The 22,174-nt window shown below is 40.8% G+C and overlaps 1 protein-coding gene across 2 annotated transcripts in view; it reads right to left on the bottom strand.

Annotated features, from left to right (window-relative positions):
* RAPGEF5 (Rap guanine nucleotide exchange factor 5) overlaps positions 1–22,174 on the bottom strand; it is a 208,295-nt gene that overhangs the window by 4,763 nt on the left and 181,358 nt on the right. For both annotated transcript variants that reach the window (XM_033088310.1, XM_033088311.1), the window contains exons 20-25: positions 21,265–21,443; positions 16,011–16,101; positions 12,659–12,709; positions 11,763–11,850; positions 6,798–6,862; positions 1,897–1,951 (exon numbers count right to left, since the gene is read on the bottom strand). In XM_033088310.1, the coding sequence (XP_032944201.1) occupies positions 1,897–1,951; positions 6,798–6,862; positions 11,763–11,850; positions 12,659–12,709; positions 16,011–16,101; positions 21,265–21,443 (529 nt within the window). The remainder of the gene's footprint in view (positions 1–1,896; positions 1,952–6,797; positions 6,863–11,762; positions 11,851–12,658; positions 12,710–16,010; positions 16,102–21,264; positions 21,444–22,174) is intronic.

The following is a 22,174-nucleotide window of genomic DNA, read 5'->3' as shown; positions in this document are numbered from 1 at the left end:
TGTGTCGTGGTTGGCTTATGATTCTTAATAGAAACAAGGCTTCCTGGTTTAAAACAATAAAAGCACCAGCAGTTAAAAGTTTTTACCATCCCACTTGTTTGAAAGTGACCAAAAAATAGTGTCATTCTAGAACACCTTCTCTGAAAGACACTGAGAGACTGCTCTTGGTTTAGTAAATACTGGTTTAGAACACATGATGCTACAAAGATAATTTAGTTGTCAAATTATTGGCCTTAAAAAGGTGATAGAATGAATGGTTCCAACCATGACACCTGACACTTGCGTGGACTTTAGAAAAGTGGTTTAACATTATTTTAGCCCAAATGCTCACATTGGTTTACTATGCCCTATAAACTTAATTAAGATAATTAGTCCCCAACCCGATTTTTAAAGATAATTGACATACAGAACACAAACAGGCCCAATGCTTATTAGATTTCTCCTTTGCTTTATGCAGATTTACTCTCTGGTGATGGGAGGTTCAAGACAGGGTCCAGGCCAGCCAAGCCGGTATAACTTCCTGTCCCCACTTGCAGCACATACAAACCAGAGTCCCTCGGTCAAGTGAGACTGATGCCTTAGAATGAGCTGAGTCTGCATAAATGCTTGGGAAGCAAAGAAGGATGGGAGAACTTATCAGCAACATCATGCTGGCACATTTGAGTGAATCTCCATAACAATGTTCTCACTGGTTCTATGACAACAGCACTGTACTGGAGTACAGTGGAGAATTAGTGGAGAATTATATAAGCCCCTCTCAAATGGAATATTTAGAAAATGAGGTCCTAAGTTTATAATTCTCCCTTTCACAGAGAAACTTTGTAATTCATGCGGAAGTTCAGTTGCTTTGTTGGGGGACATTATGGTCAGCCAAGACCAGCTCAGAGAGTAAAACGATTCTTAAGACACTATACCTATCCTTAGGAAGTGGGGTTTTGATTTTTCTACTTTATATATATTCTGTGTTGTTGAAAAAATTGCTTTACAATGAGGATGCATTATTCAACAAATTAAGTTTTACCCAGTGGTCACCTTTAGATTGAATTATAATTATTGACCTCCACTTTCTATTTTTTAAAAATTGCGCTTTATAGCTACAGAATTCGCAGAAGGCAAAGGAAGGATATGGAGCAGGAAGTCAGGCCGACTCTATCTGAACAATGGCTGAATGAGTTAACCTCTCTGAGTCTCCTCTGCTCTGTACACCCAGGATTAATAATCTCTGTTCACCAGTCAGCAATACTGGTGTTAGGATGCCACTGCCCATGTGAAAGCTCCTTGAATTCAATCAAGTGGATTTCCTTCCTTCCTGCAATGTTTCAACGTGATTTAAACATAATGTAAATTATGCCTGAGATTTAAAAAGGAACAAATATTCTTACATGCACTTGTCTCAGTGGGGAGTCTGCAAAAGTGCTCTGAAAAATACTTTTTCAGTGAAAGGCAGCTCCAGACAGGAAGTTTTTGTTGGAGAGGAGGAAAGATTCTGGAAGGCTGTGTTAGGCACTTTCACAAACTCTATTCCTATTCCAGGAAGGCTCTAAGCAAGGGGGTTAGGGACCAGGTCACCCCTGATAAACCCACTGGTAATTCTGCGTCAACGGGCAAGCAAACAAGACTTTCTGGGTCGGGTGGGAGGGGGGAGCTTCTGATTGTCCAAAGTCACACTGTACAGTGTAAACTTGCTGCCGTGAGACAATAAAACTCTATCCTAGCTTGTCCTCCTCTGCATCCCAAACACACAATGATGAAACAGAGAATATAGTCTATACATCTAAAATGCATATTACACGTTACAATCTATTTAAATTTATTGCCACCAAATGCTTGTGACACAGTCACAGTCTGTACCAGCATACAGTAAATTTACATTCCACGCCGACTTCAATTACTCACCAAACTGGTTGGTCCTGCAGTGTCTCAGGGTTCGGACAGTGTCTGCAATCATATGCTAGAAGGCAGAGCAGGAAGCATATCAGTGGAAGGGTCATGTAGGGTGCTGGTGAAATAGCATGCCTGCTCGGATTGACGGAGAGTTACACCCTTGGGTGTAATTTGGAGCTGGACTTAACTTTAATTAATATTGACCTTGGATTACAAAGAGTATTTAGTCCTTGTCTGTAGAAACAGTGGCTCCCAAGCCCAGGTGCACAGATTCTAACGGAGCTGTGGGAAACATACTATAAAGAAATGCAGCCCTCCAACCCCCAGTCTACCTGTCTGACTTTGCTTAGGCTTTTCAATTCAGGGGAGTTTTCACCTTCGCTCCACAAAGCCTTTGTGAGATCTCTCTTCTGAACTTGGGAGGCTGCATTCTCAACGTTTTCACTGATCTTTGTACAGTATATACGGGCTTTGTGTTGTAACTGCTGTATAGCTTTTCTCCTCCTCTAGACCAGGTACCACGTTTCCCCGAAAATAAGACCTAGCCAGACAATCAGTTCTACTGCATCTTTTGGAGCAAAAATTAATATAAGACCCGGTCTTATTTTAATATAAGACTGGGTGTGATAGGATATGACATGATATGATATAATGTAATGTATTATAATATAAAATAAGACCGGGTCTTATATGATTTTTTGCTCCGAAAGACGCATTAGAGCTGATGGTCTGGCTAGGTCTTATTTTTGGGGAAATGCGGTGCCACCAGAGAGCTGTGCATGTGTCATACACGTTGACTTACACACACTTGCTGAATGGAGGTAAGTTTTTGTGGAATCAAAGACTCAAGTGCCTCAAATGGTGACAGGAAGTGAGCTAGTCATGAATGACAAACATTTTCTAAAACTTCAATATTTTCACGTAGATGGTTTTCTGTTTATAATTTACATTCCCTCCTGCAGTCTTCATTATTCTACTTTAATTTCTTTCTTTAAAGTTCTCACTGAGCTCCAGGCAAAAGCCTTCTTAAACTCGCAGCTGCTTTTGACAAGATCCTATAACCTCATACTTAGGTACGGGCTACTGTCTTCTAAGTGCTACCATTTTCAAGTTTACATGTGGAAGGAAAGACAGCATTTAGGGCAAGACCATTTTCCACTTCAGTTCTTCCTACACAGTTGCTAGAATAATCTCCAAACACTGTTGTCATCATGTCCTAGTCCCCTGGAAAATGTGCAGTGACTCCCCGATTTGTTTCGTATCAAAATCCACATATCACCCTATTATTATTCAAGAATCAACATTGTTCATTATCTGGTGCTTCAAACTTCCCCAAGTGAGTCAGCACCCTTCATGTCCTGTGCGTACACACCAAACGGAGACCTGTCCATACACAGCAAACTCTCAATAAATTACTGTGTTTCCCCGAAAATAAGACCTAACCAGACCATCAGCTCTAATGCGTCTTTTGGAGCAGAAATTAATGTAAGCCTCAGTCTTATATTATATTACATTGTATTATATTATACCTGGTCTTATAGTAAAATAAGACCGGGTCTTAAATTAATTTTTAGTTCAAAAGACGCATTAGAGCTGATTGTTCGGCTAGGTCTTATTTTCGGGGAAACACGGTATTGCTAAAAGAATGTTAATACTAAAATAGTTGTTTTTCCTACTTAAAACTGGCAGAACTACAGAAACTGTATTCGAATATGACCTACTTATTAAATTGTTCTCACAGCTGTATTTCTACTGTATTTCTACTCAATAGTGGGAAATTAAATCGGACAGTGATTACAACAGTAGATCAAGCTGCATTTGTAAAGGAAATGAGACCTGACTCATGTCTGTGAATGTATTGTTAAATTTCCTTCCCCAAAATTTACCACTATTCCCACGACAGTTCCCTCATTGTTTTAAGCTATGGCGTCACATTGATTTCTATCATGTGCCATTTGCGTAGCTCATGCCAGGCTCGAGCTGACGCAAGGCTCAGTGCTGAATACGGCATTGAAACCTGAGTCCTGATCCTCATCTGTAGGTTTTCCGAAGCGGGAGAGAGGAAGATAACGGTAAAAGATGATGCTGTTAACATTGAGGGATAAAGAAAAGGGGAAGCATTTGTTTCTTTATTATTTTATAGTTTGAGACTGAAACATGGAGAATGGCTGAGGCAGCATAAGGAACGATGGAAATCTTATTAGACCCAATGAAGGCTTCTGGGTCTTCATGTCGTCCGACTTAATGTTTTGGCCTGTATCAGCCAGATAAAGATAATACACTGAATTATCTGCTGGCTGGCTTAAGCTAATATCCATCGTGAGAAATTGGCTCCTCACAAGTTAATTCAGTTCCATTCTATTGGTTCATTGTCGAGAAAAATGATCCTGTTTTAGCTTAAGTGAAACCCTATCCTTTGCTAAGAAACGTTACTTGAAAATACTGACTCTACTAGGAAATTCAGTTTCATTCTCCTCATCGAAGTATAATATAGGGCCACGTAGAATGTAAAAGAGGTTTTTGTCCTTCTCAATAATTCTAACTTCACCCTGTCTTCTCTGTGCAAGGAGGGGGGTCAGCATGAGGTGTGCTGTGTCTTAAGTGCCATCTGCTGTGAGGACCAGGGACACACTGATAATACAAAATCTGCGCTCTTTAGAAATGATGTGCTCGCAAGTGCCTGATGGGTGCACGTGTGCGCCAGGGGCACGCTGCGTCTGTGTAGAACGAACGGCACCAATCTTCTAGGTGTCTCTTTAAAAAAGTTTTCTTCAGGCATTTAAAATTTAAAATAGAATATTACCTGTTAATGCCATGCTATTTCCTTAAACTTTCTTAAAGAATTAAGGGTACAGCTCATTATCGACCCTAATAGAAATACTCAAAAGTTAGACTTTCTTTGTTTCAGCTCCATTGATTAGTTTGAAGTGTCGGCACATATGAAAGCAAGACTCTAGACTACATTAGCTGGCAGAAAAAGACTTTCACTGGATTGTTAGAGAAAGCAGGGGAAGACCAGAGATGCCGGTCAGAATGAGAAAGAGAAAGGTGTAGGGATCTTTCCATCGCTCTTTCCCATGTGTGCCTTTATCGAATTGTTTTCTCACTCTAGTAGCACTATCCGAGGGGAAACAACACAATGAGCTTAACCAAACAACTGCTTCACTTTGGAGAAAAGGCCAACCATCAGTCTTCCCTTAACAATGGACAAGGGTCAGCTTGTAAAGAGTACAATTGTTCTCCCGTGTTCCCTCTGGTTAGTCAGTGGGAAAGTTGCTAGGCCTTTGTATGTGACTCTGCTTGGTGTGACTGACGCACTTCACCCCACGTCTTCACACATATTCTCCAAAGCTTATGTAGTGTTCTTAACTGGATGTATTGGCCAGGATTTGAAGTAATCATTGACCAAAGGTTTCATATTCATGCAATCATTTCATTTATACCAAACACTGGAGGTTAACCTGCCTAGAGACTACAATGTTAGTGCCTACAGCCTTTGGTTACAAATCAGCACCCTGTGATCTTTGGAACATTACACAGCGACCCAGAACAAATATCTAAAGAATAAGTACAAAAACCCCAACACTTTAAATATCCATTTCCGGCTGTGTTGGTTTGACTGTAGTATCTGAAATAACTGAGCTCTGATTCCCAAGTACTTAGCACAGAGAGAGACATATTCACTTTAAAAATAACTAGCCAGAAAGTGATTGTCCCTGAGTGATTAAAATGGACCTATGGCAAGATATTCCAAGATGTCTGTCTTCCAGATTCTAGGTGCTTGGATTTTCACGTTGTACAGTGGCTCTGTGTGGCTGCATCCTGTGTGTGGCAAGTTATCCTGATGATTAGAGCAGGGCACTCATGAGGCAAAGGTCAGATGCCAAACCTCATTTGGACTCATCAGTTTATACTGTTCTTTGGCCATGGTCTGCAGCCCCCGCCTCACTCAACCTTCTCTCAAATGCCTGACCCACTCTCACAGGGAACCGGGGGTCAGTTCCTGAAAGACTTCACACGAATCCGTTACGGTTACTGAAAAGGTCACTCAAAGGTCAAGATCTATGGACAGGGGTCACTGGTATCATTTTTAATCACGAAGGGCAATCTCATCTATGACTAAAGTTCAGCTGTCAGAATTCCATTCTTCTCATTGTCAGCCGGGTCTCTTTGGAGCACTCCTGTTTTGTACTTGCTCAATTCTTAGAGGCAACTCTCCTCTGCCCAAAGAGAAGAAGGCTGGTCAGAAGGGCTAGGAGGAGCCCCCTGCATGACAAAGCCCCTGGGAACGTCCTGGAAATAATTCAGGAAGAGGCATTCCAGTAACTGGTAAGAAAGGGGCTCCTTTCTTGTGAGCAGAGAGGACACTCTGTCAGAGCTGCTCTCTCCACAATGGCACCATTTGTCCACAGGCTGATAAAAGGGTGGTCCTTTCCCTCACACGCAAACCCTACAAATTCCACCTTCATGTTCAAGCTGGGGGTATTGGGAGATGGTCACATCTCGCCAGAAGGACAGCTTTCTCCTGTGCCTGGGAAGCGGTGCATAGTGGGACATAGAGCAATGCCTTTAACGCAGTAAAGCTTAACCTCGATCGAGAGCGTGAATTCCTCCTTCCGGTTTTATTTCTGATTCAATAACATACACTCAATTGCTGGTGTTAATCTAATGAAGTTCCATTTTAAAAAATACAAAGCAGATTTTTATATTTGGTTCTCAAAGCCTTCCTAGCACACTTATTTTTAATTGCAATACATTTTATTGACAATATACAACATGCAGCAAAGAATCTCCTGGAAATCACCATGCACTCAATGGAGAAAAGGGCTTAATACATTTGCTTCTTGGAGCAATAAAGGAAAGCGAGTATTTCCCTTACAGTGGGAAAAGGAGAAATAATAAAATTTACTTACCAGCTTTTCAAAATTGACAAGATTATCCAAAAATGTTTTATTTCCTTCATGAATAAAAGTTACATCTGAAAATTAAAAACAAAAAGATATACATACTATTAGGAATGGATCATGTGTCAGGGACGGAGGTCTAGATGCAGTGCAACTTATTAATTTTTCTTAGACATTATGGATTATTCCATGCATCTGACAAGGCAACTTGAAATTGATCTGTGTACTATTCAATGTGAAAGGGCATAATTTATGTATGTGTGGGTGTAAACATTATAACATTAAAGCAAGCATATATTTTGCACTTACAATAAACCATTTAACATCAACCTGCTTAAAATAAGTTAAAACTATTTTATAACTTAACCAGTCCATTATGTTTTTAGGCCAGAACATTGAACAGAAAAGAACTGAATACCCGGAAACAATAGGATTTTAATGTGTGTGTGTGTGTGTGTGTGTGTGTGTGTGTGTGTGTGTGTGTTTAACAATCCCTGGCAAAGCGCAGGGGACCTGCTTTACTTAAAATGTTTAGATTTAGGTGTTCAAATTTAGATTTTCGATTAGCACAGTCAGTGCCCAAATGTGTATCCGAAGTAGTGAGGAGACAGGTTTGAAAATGTCAAGGTTTCAGGTCCTACTGAGCCGGAAGAAAGCATCACTGATGAAAATAACCTTGAGGAAAGTGGGATGAAAGGACATGATCGGAAGAAAATAAAGTTACATTTGGTTTGAGCCTCACTGACAGAAGATATTCAAATACAAATCTTTGGTCCCAATAAACATAGGACTGCCCCCTCAAGAGATAGGGATTTGGAAATTAGTTACAATAAAGACAGAAGCTGTGAGAATGGATGACACAAAAACTCAGATCAGAGGGTCAGTGACTGGGCCCTAGGGAATCCTCACACACAAGAATTAAAGTAAGAAATACACTACAATTTGAAGAGCATGAAAATAATCATGTCAGATCACAGACATGGAGGCCAAACCAAATCAAAATAATTTCCAAAAACCTATTAAAGTCACCTGATGTACAAGAGGGACAATAACAGCTTAATATTCCTATACATAGAAAGGGGAAGCCTTTGCATTTAATCAAGACTGATTCTGCTGGTTCCTAGGGGACAACTATGAGTGAGGCGGTCTGGAAACCTGCCTCCCATACACTCGGCCACCTAACTTTGCCCGCCAGAGGGCGACACGAATTACACGATTATTGGATACAGTGATACAGCACTTTCCTCACGGCATCCTTCACACAGCTTCCAGCAAGGACTGCAACGTTTTCCTATGCTGTTTTCCTTATGTCTCTCTCTTTTTTTAAAAAAAACTCATGTCCTAGCGGGAAAACATTTCACAATTACACAGTCGTCTGACAAACTATCTGGTTATTTTCTTGCCTTTCATGATTTTGCTTGCAGAAAAGAAATGCAAGTTTTCATTCTGTGACACAATATTTAGAAAAGAGTAGTCAACACAGTTAACTTTTACCTTTTGGCATAGCAAATAAACTGTCTACATTAACCACCATTTAAAAACCTAGTCTCTCCAAAACCCCCTGAGGATTTGAATTATAAATGCCCCCTCAGAGTCCATTCCCCCAGGGTCACAAGGTTAGTATCCCCTTTCCTATGTTCCCAAGGCTGAAGATGAGGGATGATGACAAAAATGACAGATTACGTATTTATTAACATCATCAGACATGACATTAACTCATTTAATCCTCACAAAAGACTGTAAGAGAAAGCCCTAGCAGGAAAAAAATGTGAAGAAACTCTGGTCCAAAGAACACGCACCCCAGATCCATGACCACAGCTCTACCTGTCACAGCCAGGTTTCAAACCCAGGGCGCCCATTTCCTCTCACCACTGGGGCTCGCCGGTACCTCCCCAGTTGAAAGGACTTGGACATTTCTTACAACCTGTTATAGTCAACTTGCTGAATTCATGGCATAGTGGGTGTCTCTGCAACTTTTAAAGTGTTTCCTTTGTCACTCCCTATATCTATTCCATCTGGCTCTAAATCTCTCCTCCTTCTGGGTGGTCTCACTTAACCTCAACTCTCAGGGACTTCAGGTCAGCAGGTAAGAATGGCTGCTCTTCTGAGGGCCGGGGCTGGCATGAGAATAAGGCAGGGACAGTGCATCTGGCCAAGTTGGGGGCGGCTAGAGCTGGAAGGGGCCGCTGCCTAGGCGAAGAGGCTTCCAGTGGTTGAAGGTTTTGACACAGTTGAACGGCAGGTGTGTGATGAGAGAGATAAACCAATAGGTGGCAGAGCTCAAAAACTGGGATCTTAGAACTTCAGTCACGGGCTGCGAAGCAGTTTAGGGTGTGGGAAATGAGCACGTGGCGGGCCAGGCTCCTTTCACCTGGACACACCTGAACGCACTCCGAACACCTGATAGAATACAACTGCCGGATGAAGTGACTCCGATTAAGGAGATGACGAGTCACAGAGGAAGAAGAAACATACAAGCACCCCAACACTCTTTTAATTTAAATGCCTCACCAAAAGTGCAAGAATCATTTCCACTTTAAGATCCACAGACAACCCACCACGGGACCTCAGTTCATCCTCAAACATCTGTTGATTGTTCATGCTGTTGGACGGGACTGCTGTCTCCAAAGAAACCACGAGATACAGACGACACAGGCTGCTAACCGGGGCCTTTCCCCAACATTTATTTAGGGTTCCCCGACTTTCTGAATGGATTCCACATCACAATAGAGGGGAAAGTAAATCAAAAGGCAAGAAATTCGGCTAGAAACAGGAAAGCTGATGGCTGCAAGGATCCTCAGGTTATGTGCTTACTTGATAATCTGCAGGCTTCCTAGGGTGGGGGGCACCGACTACCTCAAAAGATGACACATGGGAGGCCTAACCCTTCTCAATACCCAACGAGTTCAATTTGGTCCTTTTTTTCTTGCTAAAAGCAGCTTAAAGTAGGAAGCACAAAAGTGGGGGGAAGAGTTTTCATTAAAAAGGTGGTTCCTCTAAAGCAGTTTATTGCAACTTTTAAAATAATTTTGCACTTGAAAAACAACTAAGAATTAATGCTTAGTTTTTCCAAAATGTCTTATGTCAGGCACAATACATACATATTTCAAGTTTTCATCCTATTTTCCTTTGGAAATTATTTCACACAGAAATGGTAACTTTAAATACAATTGAGTGCTAATGATGTTTATTTTTATAATGATAAAAAATTAAGGTAAAGGAAAAATAAGTGCTTATTTAAACGCAACAAAGCTTCTAATGAAGAAAAGGAAAAACTGTTTACTGGAACAAATGAGTGAATGTATTTTCAGTAGAAAAAAATGGGAAATTTGTTTTGCTGCCAACAAAGAGATCTAGATAAACTCAGTAGAGCAGAAAATTGCATCTAAGATAAGATGTGTGAGACAATTCACTGCATTAAATATTTTTTTCTTGAAAAACCACTAATATACACCAGAAAGCATTGCTCATATCTAATTAAGTTAAAGGGACATTGTCAGGTAACTTCTCATTACCTTAAAAATATTTATTGTTTAAAAAACTTTAATTCCTAAAATCAATTCCTTTCCAAGATCTGTCTTCATTTCCTATTTTTCCTATTTGTGTCTAAATGATTCTAAGCGTTACTTCCCACCTGCCATCCCCACTCTCCAGATGAAGGTGTTTTATTTTGCAAATAAAAATCATAAGCGTGAATAAACTTATCATAAAAGGAAATAAATATGAAGAATCAAATGAAATTTTGAATTGTTATTTTGGTATTATAATCTCTCCTTATTTCATCCATTTACACTTAGCAGAATTTTTTTCAGCCTGAATGAAGCATCTGTGAGCCTCTCAATTGTCCTAATATATTATTGTTTCACAGAGATTCTTGCTTTATATTTATACTTAGGTGAAGATTAAATGAGTAGCTGCAGGAATGCATAGTAACTCAGGAATTCGTCAAGCGCTAGTTGTTCTTGAGAGAAGCTGAAGGGGGAAATATCAGCTTGATTGCCAGGGGGCTGGCAATGGACTAAGGTTGGGGAAGAAGATGGCCAGGGCAACCAGCAATCCAGTTCCCAGGGAACTCGTTTCCAGAATCACATTTTATGGGTCCAGGCATTGGAGCCTGACCCAGCAGACGTTACAAGCCTCTGAAGTACAGAGGCTATGCAAAAGGGTATTTCTGTAAGATCCCTTGGAAAGAATCAAAATATGGCCAAGAAAAAAGACCACGCCCCCTTTCCCTGGAAAGCACACAGATAAGATATATATACTCAACGTCAGGAACGTGGGCCAGATTAAAATGAAGTTCCCCTTCATGAATTCTCTTGGTTTGAGAGAGACCCCTGAGATCTCATTAGTAAATTTAACTAACATGTTTCATGCTGAATTATTTGCTGCTCTACAGAAGAGAAGTCAGTGGATAACTTGGAGCTGTCACATACTTTCCCAAATGGATTCCACTCCCGGAAAGAAAAGAATACATTCTTGACCAGTAATTTGCATCCACTACATTGCTTGCGTTGATCAAGGGTATTTCTCACACAGTAGCAGGCTGTGGGCTGTATCTCTGAAATTTAGGTTGCAAATGTAGCACATGATTGATCACCACTTGGGTTCTTTATGCCAGCCTGTCCTTGGTTGAATTAAGTAGATTGTAAACTCAAAGACAATAAAACAGCGCTTAGAAGCAGAGTAAAATAAAAACACAAAAGTTTCCAGTGCTAAATTCTCTGAGTCAAGAGAAAATGCTTTGATGTCTGCTCAAGTACAATGAAGTATTTGAGGTATCTCAGAAATAACTGAGCATTTGAAAAACAATTACAAGCAAACACAACACAGTAAGGTCTGATTTTCAAAAGTAAAGAAATAAACTGAGAGTCTTTTTGTTGTTGTTATTGTTGTTGTTGTTTTGGTCCTTTATAGTTCAAGTGAGAAATTTCTGGAAGATGGCATTATATAGCATAAAAGATAAAAAATCATTACCTTTGAGCAATAAGGGCATGAAAGGGATTTTGGGTGGCTTCATCTTTTTGAATGCATCTCTGTAGGCTTTGTGATTCAGAGAAGGATCCTGCCGAACCAAGCAGATTACAAAGAGAAAGAAAAATCAATGTGCTATAGAAACAATTCTAAATCCACTTTGGCTATACAATTTGAACATGATTTAGATATTGAGAGGTTCTTACTAAGAATGAAGTAGATAAAGGTTTCCTAGGAGAATAAACTCACTAAATTAGGGCAGGAAATCTAGGCAATGAGTGAAAGCCAAGTTATTGGTTTACAATAATGGGAAATGACTGTAAAAGAGAGAGACCTTTTGATTGCCCTATTATTTTCCTCAAATAGTTTCTTTAAATACAGTTTCCTCTGCATAATTTCTATCATGAGGTAACCCTAACACCTTTTGTTAGGTACAGTGCAAAGAAAAAAATGCCTTCATAATGCACAGACAATGCAGAGAAAACAAGAGAACACTGTCTTATTGCATTCTGAAAAGAAACTATACATTTTATATCTAAACCTAAGAAATGGTAAAATGGAGAAAACGGAGAAAAGAATAATGCATAAGACACTGATTGCACACTAAATTTACATCAATTAATGTCACAGGCTTTGAAATGGACTATACTTAAAATCTGCCTTCTGAAAATCATACCAACAGGACCATTCTCACTACCTTTTCCCATGGAGAGGAAAAAGCATTAACTGTAAACTTGCTTCAGTCCATAAGAAGCAAAGCTATATTTTTCATATACAAGTGAACTCGTCTAAACTACGTGACAAGATGGAGTACAGATACTGATTACTGGAATCTAGAAGGAAATTAAGACACTGGCAATTAATTTGAAGAACAAGTCCTGTCTAGGTCAACTACTTACCGTTAAACTTTCAAGTTCAGAGAAAAGTTTCTTAAACTTCCCAGGAATTTTCTATAAACAAAGAAAAAAGAAACGGTCAAAGAAGTCGGCTAGTTTGAGAGGCAAAAAGAGGGGTTTTCATTATGTTGTGCTTATATTATATACGTCACATTTCTAAACATAAATACATGTATCATCTGGTTCTATCCTGATTGCTTCTCACGATGCAATTTTCATCATCCCTTAATGTGACATTTCTTGGGAACGTGACAAAAAACAGTTTAAAGTAAATAACAGCCACATGACTCAGGAATCTGGCTAGTTAGACATTCCACACACTGGTGATTTTTTAATAAACACTTGGACTTTGTTTCCATGTCCTACCTTTCATTTGGCTGACGTTTTTTGCATAAATGATATAACTATGTTTTACAGCAGAGGGCTAAGTAGTGAAAAGCCATGAAAACTCGAAATGATGAAGCCTGTATTTTAATGGGTAGAATCACTGAACTATGAAGACCAACCACACCAACAGCTGGCATGTAAAATGACAGAAGAAGGAAACACATCCATCCAAATAAAAATTCAGGCCTAAGGAAAAACAGCCTGGAATTTCCCAGCCTGCCTCTAACATGAATAAGTGAAAAACTGGATGCCTTTCATACTGACGTAGTAGTAAGAAGACAGTCTGACTTTAAATTCTGACTCTGTCCCTTTCTAGTTGTGTGGTTTGGTACGCGTGTCGAAGCTCACTGACTGATATGGAGAAAACGCATAACAAGTGTATAATAGTCCATGGCTGGTGCTTAACAAATTCCAGTTATTAACACTAATGACAACGTTCCAGAAGCTATTTGTGGGACTCTCTGTTTCCAAAACTAATCAAAATATTGAGGCAAGCCTGACAATAATTGGACTTCATAATTATTTAGAAATAGACTTTTCCATTTGATAATTTTGAATCTGCCCTCAGTTTATCACAGCAAACAGGTAGTTTAATCTGTTTGGAAACTAATGCCATACACACAGACACACATTTATTAATGAGTGGAGGACAAATCGAACGACAAAAAGTAAAATTGTGGACATCTGTAACTGACTTCAACCAGTCTTCTGAGCTGCGTTATCTTAGTCAGTTGGACATTCCACACGAATATCCCAGGGGCACCCCAAACTCAACATATCTCAAGCAGAACTGATCTACTCCAGGAGTCAGCCATGAGCCAAATCTGGCTCACCACATGCTTTTGTCAATCAAGTTTTATTGAAACACTACCATGCCCATTCATTTACATACTAATTGTGGCTGCTCTTACACTACAGTGCAGAGTTGAGTCATTGCAATAGAGACCACATGGTCTGCACAGCCAAAAAAATATTTATTATCTGGCCTTTCAGCCCCTAAATTTGTTCTAGTTCCTCAACTCTACTTCTTTTCCTTTATTGTCTACTTAAAATACTGTGATCACTTGTCACCAGGCCTAGAGATCCTGTGGTCACCTCTGCTTGGGATGAAATTCTCAACTCAACCTCTAAGACTCGGGTGCTCAGGGCTTCCCTCGCGAGTCTTCTCGGGTCCCCTGAGGCAGAATGAGTCCCTCCACTTGCTCCTCTGTGGTCCGACTGGACTTGGCCTCCTTCATCAGAGCACGCTCTGTTCTCATTCGTCTGACCCATTTTCTATCTGCCGTGGTGATGATGCAATGCTTTACACATAGTAGGCAATCAATATGGTCTTGAAATGCATGCCGTTTGGATCTAATTGAATTATCTGTCCTCCCAATTTTTGCAAATCAAAGCTTCTTTCCAGGCTTAATGCAAATTCCACTCTCCCCTGGCCCTTGCTAGCCATTTGTTCTCCACCTCTTCTGATCAACTGGGGCATTTCTTGCCCATCTCCTTTAATCTTCCGATATGTATGCATGGTCTTGTTTGCTTAACCAGAGCAGGCAGGCCTTTCATTTGTTTTCTTTTGAACCCTTTTAAGGAGCACTGACCTGACCCTCAGGTTACCACTGTGTATTTCTAGCAGCGTATGACCCCAACTCACAGAAATTAAATTGCCCAAAGATCTATGCCGAGATGCGATGTAAGGGGAAAAAAATGCGGGCTTATCAGCTTCTCTCTTGCAGGAGTTTGAACTGGGAACCACGAAGCAATTGGTGACAGGAGCTGAATATAGGAAGACTGGAGATATAGTGAGACCACATGTAAGGAGACATAGTGAACCACATGTAGACTAGAGCCAAAAGGGAGAAGACTTGATGATTAAAGAGAAGAGATGAGGGAGGGAAATGGTACATGGAGCGAAGAAGCCAGTCAGTAGGGAAGGGAGAGAGGAGGAAACAAAAGTCCAAGGAAACACAGTGATGGGGCTATGGGAGGGGTAGAGAGCCAGACATCTGTTTCTGGCTAAACTGAGGGGTGCCCCAGGGTCAGTTCTTCCCGTAAAGACTCTTCAGGTCCATGTTTGAAAACTCGTGCTAACTTGAGTGGGTCTCTTCACCTTAGAACCTAAACAGCCTTCATCATACAACACTGACAGAGGCAGAGCCAAGATTTCAGAGGCATGAAACTTCTTTTGTGGACCCTCTTTAAGATAAAGAATGCAAAATTACTTGACTTCAAAAATTTTACAAAGATGTACATCATTCTGGTGTACACACTGCCAGGGGTGCTGCCAGTGAGAGGTCCAGAAGCTTAATTCATTAGCATCTCAGCCAATCGTCTTCTGGACACACATCACGCAGGTGAGCTTTTGTAAGGATCACCATGGAACTGCAACCACACTATCATCAGAGGAGAGCAGAGGAAGACTGATTCTAGTTAGGAAGCGTTTTACAGTTCTTACCTCTTTCACATATATTACAGACCATTTCGAAGATCATTGATCAAAACAGTCCCTACCAACAAGACACACTACTTTTTAACATTTTTCTGGTAGTACTTATCTTATTTAAACCATTTAAATTCATATATGCATTTTATTTTTATATATTTATTTGACATTCAGTATTGTTTTATATTAATTTCAGCACAGTGGTTAAACATTTGTATAATTTAAGAAGTGATCCCCCTGACTAGTCTAGTACCCACCTGGCACTACACATAGTTATTACCATATTATTGACTATATTCCCTATGCTGTACTTTACATCCCTGTGACTATTTTGTAACTACCAATTTGTACTTAATCCTGTCACCTTTTATGTTCTGCCCCCAAACCCCTCCCATTTGTCACCCCAGCAAACCTAGTACCCATTTGACCCCATACATACAAGCATTTTAAATAAAGACTTTTTGCTAGAATGTTTCCCGTTCAGTTTCATTTGTCCCTCCTACTCCCCTCTCAGCATGGACCTCCAAGGCTCACCTCCCAGGTCTGTGACAGCCGGCTGACAGAAGCAGTGTTGAGGCCCATCACAATTGCAAAGAAAGAATTCAGGTTTCTCTGGGCTTTGCAGCTATGGAATAAAAGAAAGCAGAAGGCACGTTGAGGCAACATCGTCTCTCCGGATGACCAGAAAAGATACAGCTGACAATACTCCCCTAGGCCACAGAGTTCAACCTCAAGGGCACGGCTGAACTCTGCTCCATAGCCCCCACACCCTTGATGGCCCCCGTCAGAGGGGTGGTGTTCTCTCCACTGTTTCTACACAAATGAAACGATTCCAAATGCTTCAGCTCATCCTTGCCTTTAGGAGATCTGAGCTCTTGATACCCTCTGGACACTTCAAAAGATTCCTCCTTTTTAAAATTCATTTACAATTTCAACTGAAAACTCTTAAATTCACGTTTCTTTATATATATATATATATATATATATATATATATATATCATACTCTCATTATAACAGCTCTCCAGTCCCGTCTCTTTCATCAGTATGCTGCCTATATTTTTTGCCAGACAAGCCCTTCTCACCTCACAGGTATAAACTCCTTCTCTCATTACATTTACACGTATTTTCTTTGCTGTCAACAAAATTGCTATCATATTACATATATATTTAATATATGGCACATATTATGGGGATACTGCCCCACGTTCCTCATTTAAAGATAAAAATAACATAAAAGGCAAAATAAGATCATGTTGAGCGCCATTCTCTCTGTAAGGGTGTCTGTTTTGTCAGTCATGCCCTTGACTCAATTGGTCAAAATTCCGCAAAATTCCAAAGCCAGCTGAAGGGGCTGGTACAGTTTCCGGGTTAGCCAGAACACCCTGTGAAGTCTAGACATCGCTTGATCTGGGAGCACATTAGAAAACAACTTCTCTGAGGTAAGTCTTAAAAATCAAGAAATTACCCTAACGTGATAATTAAATATGAAAAAATATGAAAGTGCTTAGTACTAAACTGGGTGCAGATAAAATACTTCGTGTATGTTACTTTAGCTTCCCTCAGATGCCATGTCTTCCCTGTCATACATACACTGTCCCCAGATTCCATTTGAGACATCTCCACCAAGGTCTTAAAAGGAATCTGGGGACAGTGTACATACATCACTTTGTAGCTTGCTTTTTTAGTCATATACTGCATTAAGTTATATATTTTGGATTCTTCACTATCATCATTGATGGCTATGTAACTCTATCAGAAACATATTTCATAATTTGTTTACTCATTCCTGTATTGTTGATATTTAAATTATTTTCAATCAATTTGATTCAATATGAAATGCTCCAATGAGTATCTGTGTAAAAAACTTTTTACTGTACTTACGATTTTTTTTTATTACAGTTAGACTTCCAGTCATTCCATGATTGGTCAAAAGCTACCATGACTTTAAAGGTTCTCGACACATTTAAAACTTCTGTCTCCCAAAACCGATTTCTACTTGCACAGGTTGTGTATAAGAGCATCTAGGTGTGAACCAGGAAAATGGGTTGGGTTGTGAATGTAGTGGTATACACAGCTGGCTGTGCCCTGGCAGGTCTTGCTGAATTGGCTTGCTCCTACAGCCAGCCTCACGGACTAGATTCCAGCCATGTACAGCCGAGGGTCCCACCTGGGAATGTTTTGGAAGTTCTAGTCCCATTCATAGTGGGACCTGGAGTGGCACTGCTGCCTCCACACCTAGGGTCCAAAATATCTGGGATGAATGCAGTCCTGCAGGCCCCTCACCGCTGAGTCCCCAGGGCAGGGTCTGTCCCTCTTCCTGCCCAGCTTTTGCCCGTGCCTATACTTTCCTGGTAGGCAAGAGGACCTGAAACTCAGTCTAATTGGCCTCTTCATCTGGTTTCTGCCAACTGTCTGACAACAAGCACCTTGTTTATTTATTCACGCAATATACCAATATGCTTGATGCTTCCTAGTCTCTGATTTAGAAAGTCACTTGTGTTTGACAATCACCGGTACCCAGAGGCATCAACACTGTGCCCTCCTTCCCGCCTGCCACTCACATCACACCCCTGGAAAGTTCACACCCTCCAGAACAGACTGGAGTCGGCTCCATCTCTTGACATGATGATTTGAAGCGCCAGGCTCTGCTGCTGAGGCCCTGCGACCAGTGAGAACTGTCCCATCCCTACGCCAGAAGCACCTGAGATGGAGGCTCTCCCTCACTCCCAGGCCCTCCCACCTTACTACACGATGGAGGCCCACTGGTTCGGCCATTCCCCACTAGAATTAGGTGCCTTAAGGTTAGAGTATATGTCTATTTCATTTTTATATTCTGCCCATAACCCAAATACTTAGGATACAGCAAGCCTTTCCGACAGCATTTGCGCAGTTGAAACCAAGACTTTTTAGGGAAATGGTTTTATTATTATTTATTATAAAAAGGGTTCTTTTTCTTTTTATTCAGCATCATTTATCTATATGGAATCTTACATGTAATCCTCATCTATTTTTTTTTTTTTAATCTTTTAGCCACCCACACACAATTTTCCTGGTCCAGGTCGCTTTTTCAGTCGTACTTAAAATAAAAAAGCACATATAACCAACACCTGAATCTGTAAAAAGGAAAAAGGAATTAATATAGACACGATTTCTCTAGAAGACAAATATCGGATGCCACTCCAGTCTGGAATCCTGTTACCAAGGTTCATTCATTCTATGATAAGAACAGACTGTCTGACACGAAACATTCCAGTTTAGCAAACATGCCTTTGTCTGTGTTGAGAAAGTAAAATCCACTCAACCACCGAGGTGGGGGATGGGGATGGTGAGAAGGAAGGGAAACATGAATATGCAAATAGGATGCCTTAGGCAGGGGAAAACACTTCGTGATCACGGAAATTACTGTTTTCCCTCGGTTATTCCTACTAGTGTGACTATGAGGAATTTAACTATATTTCTGCTGGCATTCTAGTCTACGGGCTAGGCATAGGGATAGAGACCAGCACTGTAAATAATTGAAGGTCATGGGGTCAGATGGGGAAGATGTGAATAGACTTCATGTCCAGGAGGAATAGATATAATCTTATACTGGGGACAGAGCTGTGTGGTGTCATTTTACTCCTTGGGACATTAAGGTCCCACTTCTCCAAGTAAGTAGCATTTATAAGAATGTTTTTGATCCAAAAGAGCCTTATCGCCAGGTATGTATGTCACAGTCTATTATGGAATGTACTAGCCAAATCAATAAAAGGAGCATTTACCACAAGAGAAGTCCAAGATTCAGGCCTATCTGTTACCTATTTCTCCTTCCATTCCAGTCACACCAAACCAGAAGTCAGGTACTTCCGTTATCTAAGTACACAAGATATCCTGCTTCTGGGGTCTTCTCTACTACACTTTAGTCTATGTGCTACTTTCAGATCAAACTTCCTGAGGGACAACTCTGATCACCGGTCTCCTGCACAAAAACTTGCAGTGAATCCCTATTGCCTTCTCAGTGCAGTCCTAATTCTTAATCTGACATTCAACATCCTTCACAATTTGGTCCCATCTTCCTTTGCAGATCAACTTCCCACAACATCCTTACAAATACCCTCCACGCGGGCCAGACTGGATGAGGTTACTTTCCCAGAACACAGCTCTGTACTTCTGAAGGGACAGCTCTGATCTCAGTTCTGTACTTCCGGTGCCTCCAATGAGCTGCTCTGCTTCTCTTGTCCAGTGAGTTTGATCTCCATAGAGAGTATGCTCTTTTGAATTCCTACTTGTCAAATTCTACCCAGAATTCAAATACAGCCTCAGAGGGTACTTCTTCCACAAATGTTTTTTGAATCCTTCTTTCCCTGTTGGCATATGAGCTTCCTCTCCTCTAAAGCCCCCACAGAATCTGACCTCACAATAGGGCACCTCCCCCTCCTCTATTTTGCACATTCACCATTTGCGTTATAGAAGTACCGCCACCCCCTTCCACTGGCAGTTTGCAAACTCCTGGAAGGCAAGGGCTGGATCTGCCTAGGCTCAGTCTGATTTCCCCACAGCACCTTGCTGCGTTATAGAAGTACCGCCACCCCCTTCCACTGGCAGGTTGCAAACTCCTGGAAGGCAAGGGCTGGATCTGCCTAGGCTCAGTCTGATTTCCCCACAGCACCTTGCATGGATCTGTACATACAATGAGTGATCCACACATATATCCTGACTGAATACATTACACTACACTGTCATGTACTCAAAAACTGTTTGATGCACAAACTATTTGGGAAGACAAAGGAGACATAAAATGGGAAGTCCTGGGAACTGGGAAAGATTTTTATTCCTGTTGCCTGCTTCTGTTGGGAAGAGCAGTCTCAGGATGCTAAGCTGGTATTTTAAGAGATACTAAAGCAAGTTACTAAAATGCCATTCAACCAACAGTATTTACTAAATTGTGTATCAGGCAGCTAGATACAATGATGGATTAGAATTGGTTCCTGTTCTCTGGAGGCTAACACAGCCCAGTGAAGGAATCCTATATAAACAAATAAGTTTTAAAAAAATACAATAATGAAGTTTAAAAAAGGAAAAAGGAAAGTGTGTGAGTGTGTGAGTGTGTGTGTGTGTGTGTGTGTGTGTGTGTGTGAGGGGAGTGACCCTGCCTTTGAAAAATCAGGGATGGCTTCAAGAAGGAAGCAGCATTTGACCGAGGGCTTAAAGAATGACAGCAATCTGCTGGGTGGAAGGGGCCATTCTTGGCAGACACAACAACATGTGTCCTGGCTTAGAGGACAGTGTTCATGGGAAAGAGACAACCGTTCAAAGTGGCCGCAGCATAGAGTGTACCCAGTGGGTGAGGCTCAGAGGCCAGCTGGACCCAGCCAGGGCAGGGCCTGCAAAGGAGTTTGCAAAGTTCATACGGTGGGCGTCAAGATAGCAAGAGCAGAATCCTAGAACACCCCTGAGTGTCAATGATTCTTACGGCCTCACATCATCTTCCCCCATTTTCCTCGCCCACTGTATGTAGCCCACCGGCCACACTGTAATTTAGCTGCAGGTGGGGATGTGTGCACTGCCAGCTTATTAGTTCTATGGCACAGAGCAGACAGCTCCAGTCTGGTGTTTTGACATTTACTTCAAAATATAAATACTTCAAATGCAAAGACATAAATATTCAAGAACAGACCTTTTCAATCATTTGGTCACTTCACTCTATTACACTTTGACATCCCGACCCTTCTTATCATTGCAAGGGGGAAAAAATGTGCTCTCACAAGGAGACCAGAGGAACTGTACTTTTCACCGTTAGAAACTCACTGAGCGGCAATTTTGATGAATTTTTTCACCAGCTGCACTCGCTTGCCCAGCTGGCTGCAGAGCAGAATCTCCGTGGCTACCCAGAGCTGGACTTCGTTGCATCTCTGGAGCAGAAGGCTGAGGTTCGCAGTATGCTCCCCACTTCCTTGTCTGCTGAACGTGAAGTAGATCAGCTCTTGCTGAAAGAAAATGTATTCATGCCAGTTTTCATTTTTTAGTACAAAGTCAAGTTGACACAAACTTCAGTCCATTTTTAAGAGCTACGTCAGGTAACCATTCTCATATCAGAATACGTTACAAGAATGTAACAAATATGTTAAATTCAAAACAAATTATCTTTAGTTTCAGAGCTGCCTCATTAAATAATGTTCATTTAGACTCCTTATATAAATGTACTATTTCAGAATGTAAGGATGATGCCTTCCCATGGAAATCTAAGCCTAAAGTTTAAATCACAGCTGAATCAAATCCACATTACTTGAACTTGTTATATTGGCAAATTCCAGTGTAAGTGAAAATTTATTACTAGTATTTGTTAAGACGCACATTAGACCCTCACGGGTACATTTTCTAGACAAGGATTCTGAAATGTGAGTGTGAATCAGGATCACGTGGTGGCCTGTTATAACAGACTTCTGTCCCCCCTTGTCCCCCCACCTGAGTTTCTCATTCAGTTGGTCTGTGGTAGGGACAAAAATGTACATTTCTAACAAGTTTCCAGGTGGCGCCGTTAATGCTGGTCTGGATACCTACCCTTTGAGAACCACTGATACAAAATATTAGATTGGTGTAAAAGTAATTGCAGTTTAAAGGGTTAAAAATAATTGCAAAAACCGCAATTACTTTTGCACCAACCCAATAGTATCAAATCATAAACAGACAAAGTGAGAATAGGTCAAGATCCAAAATT

The sequence above is a fragment of the Rhinolophus ferrumequinum genome, chromosome 20, assembly GCF_004115265.2.
Source record: "Rhinolophus ferrumequinum isolate MPI-CBG mRhiFer1 chromosome 20, mRhiFer1_v1.p, whole genome shotgun sequence".
Taxonomy (NCBI): Eukaryota; Metazoa; Chordata; class Mammalia; order Chiroptera; family Rhinolophidae; genus Rhinolophus; species Rhinolophus ferrumequinum.
The sequence above is the reverse complement of the archived record's forward strand: the minus strand, read 5'-3'. Positions and strand labels throughout refer to the sequence as shown.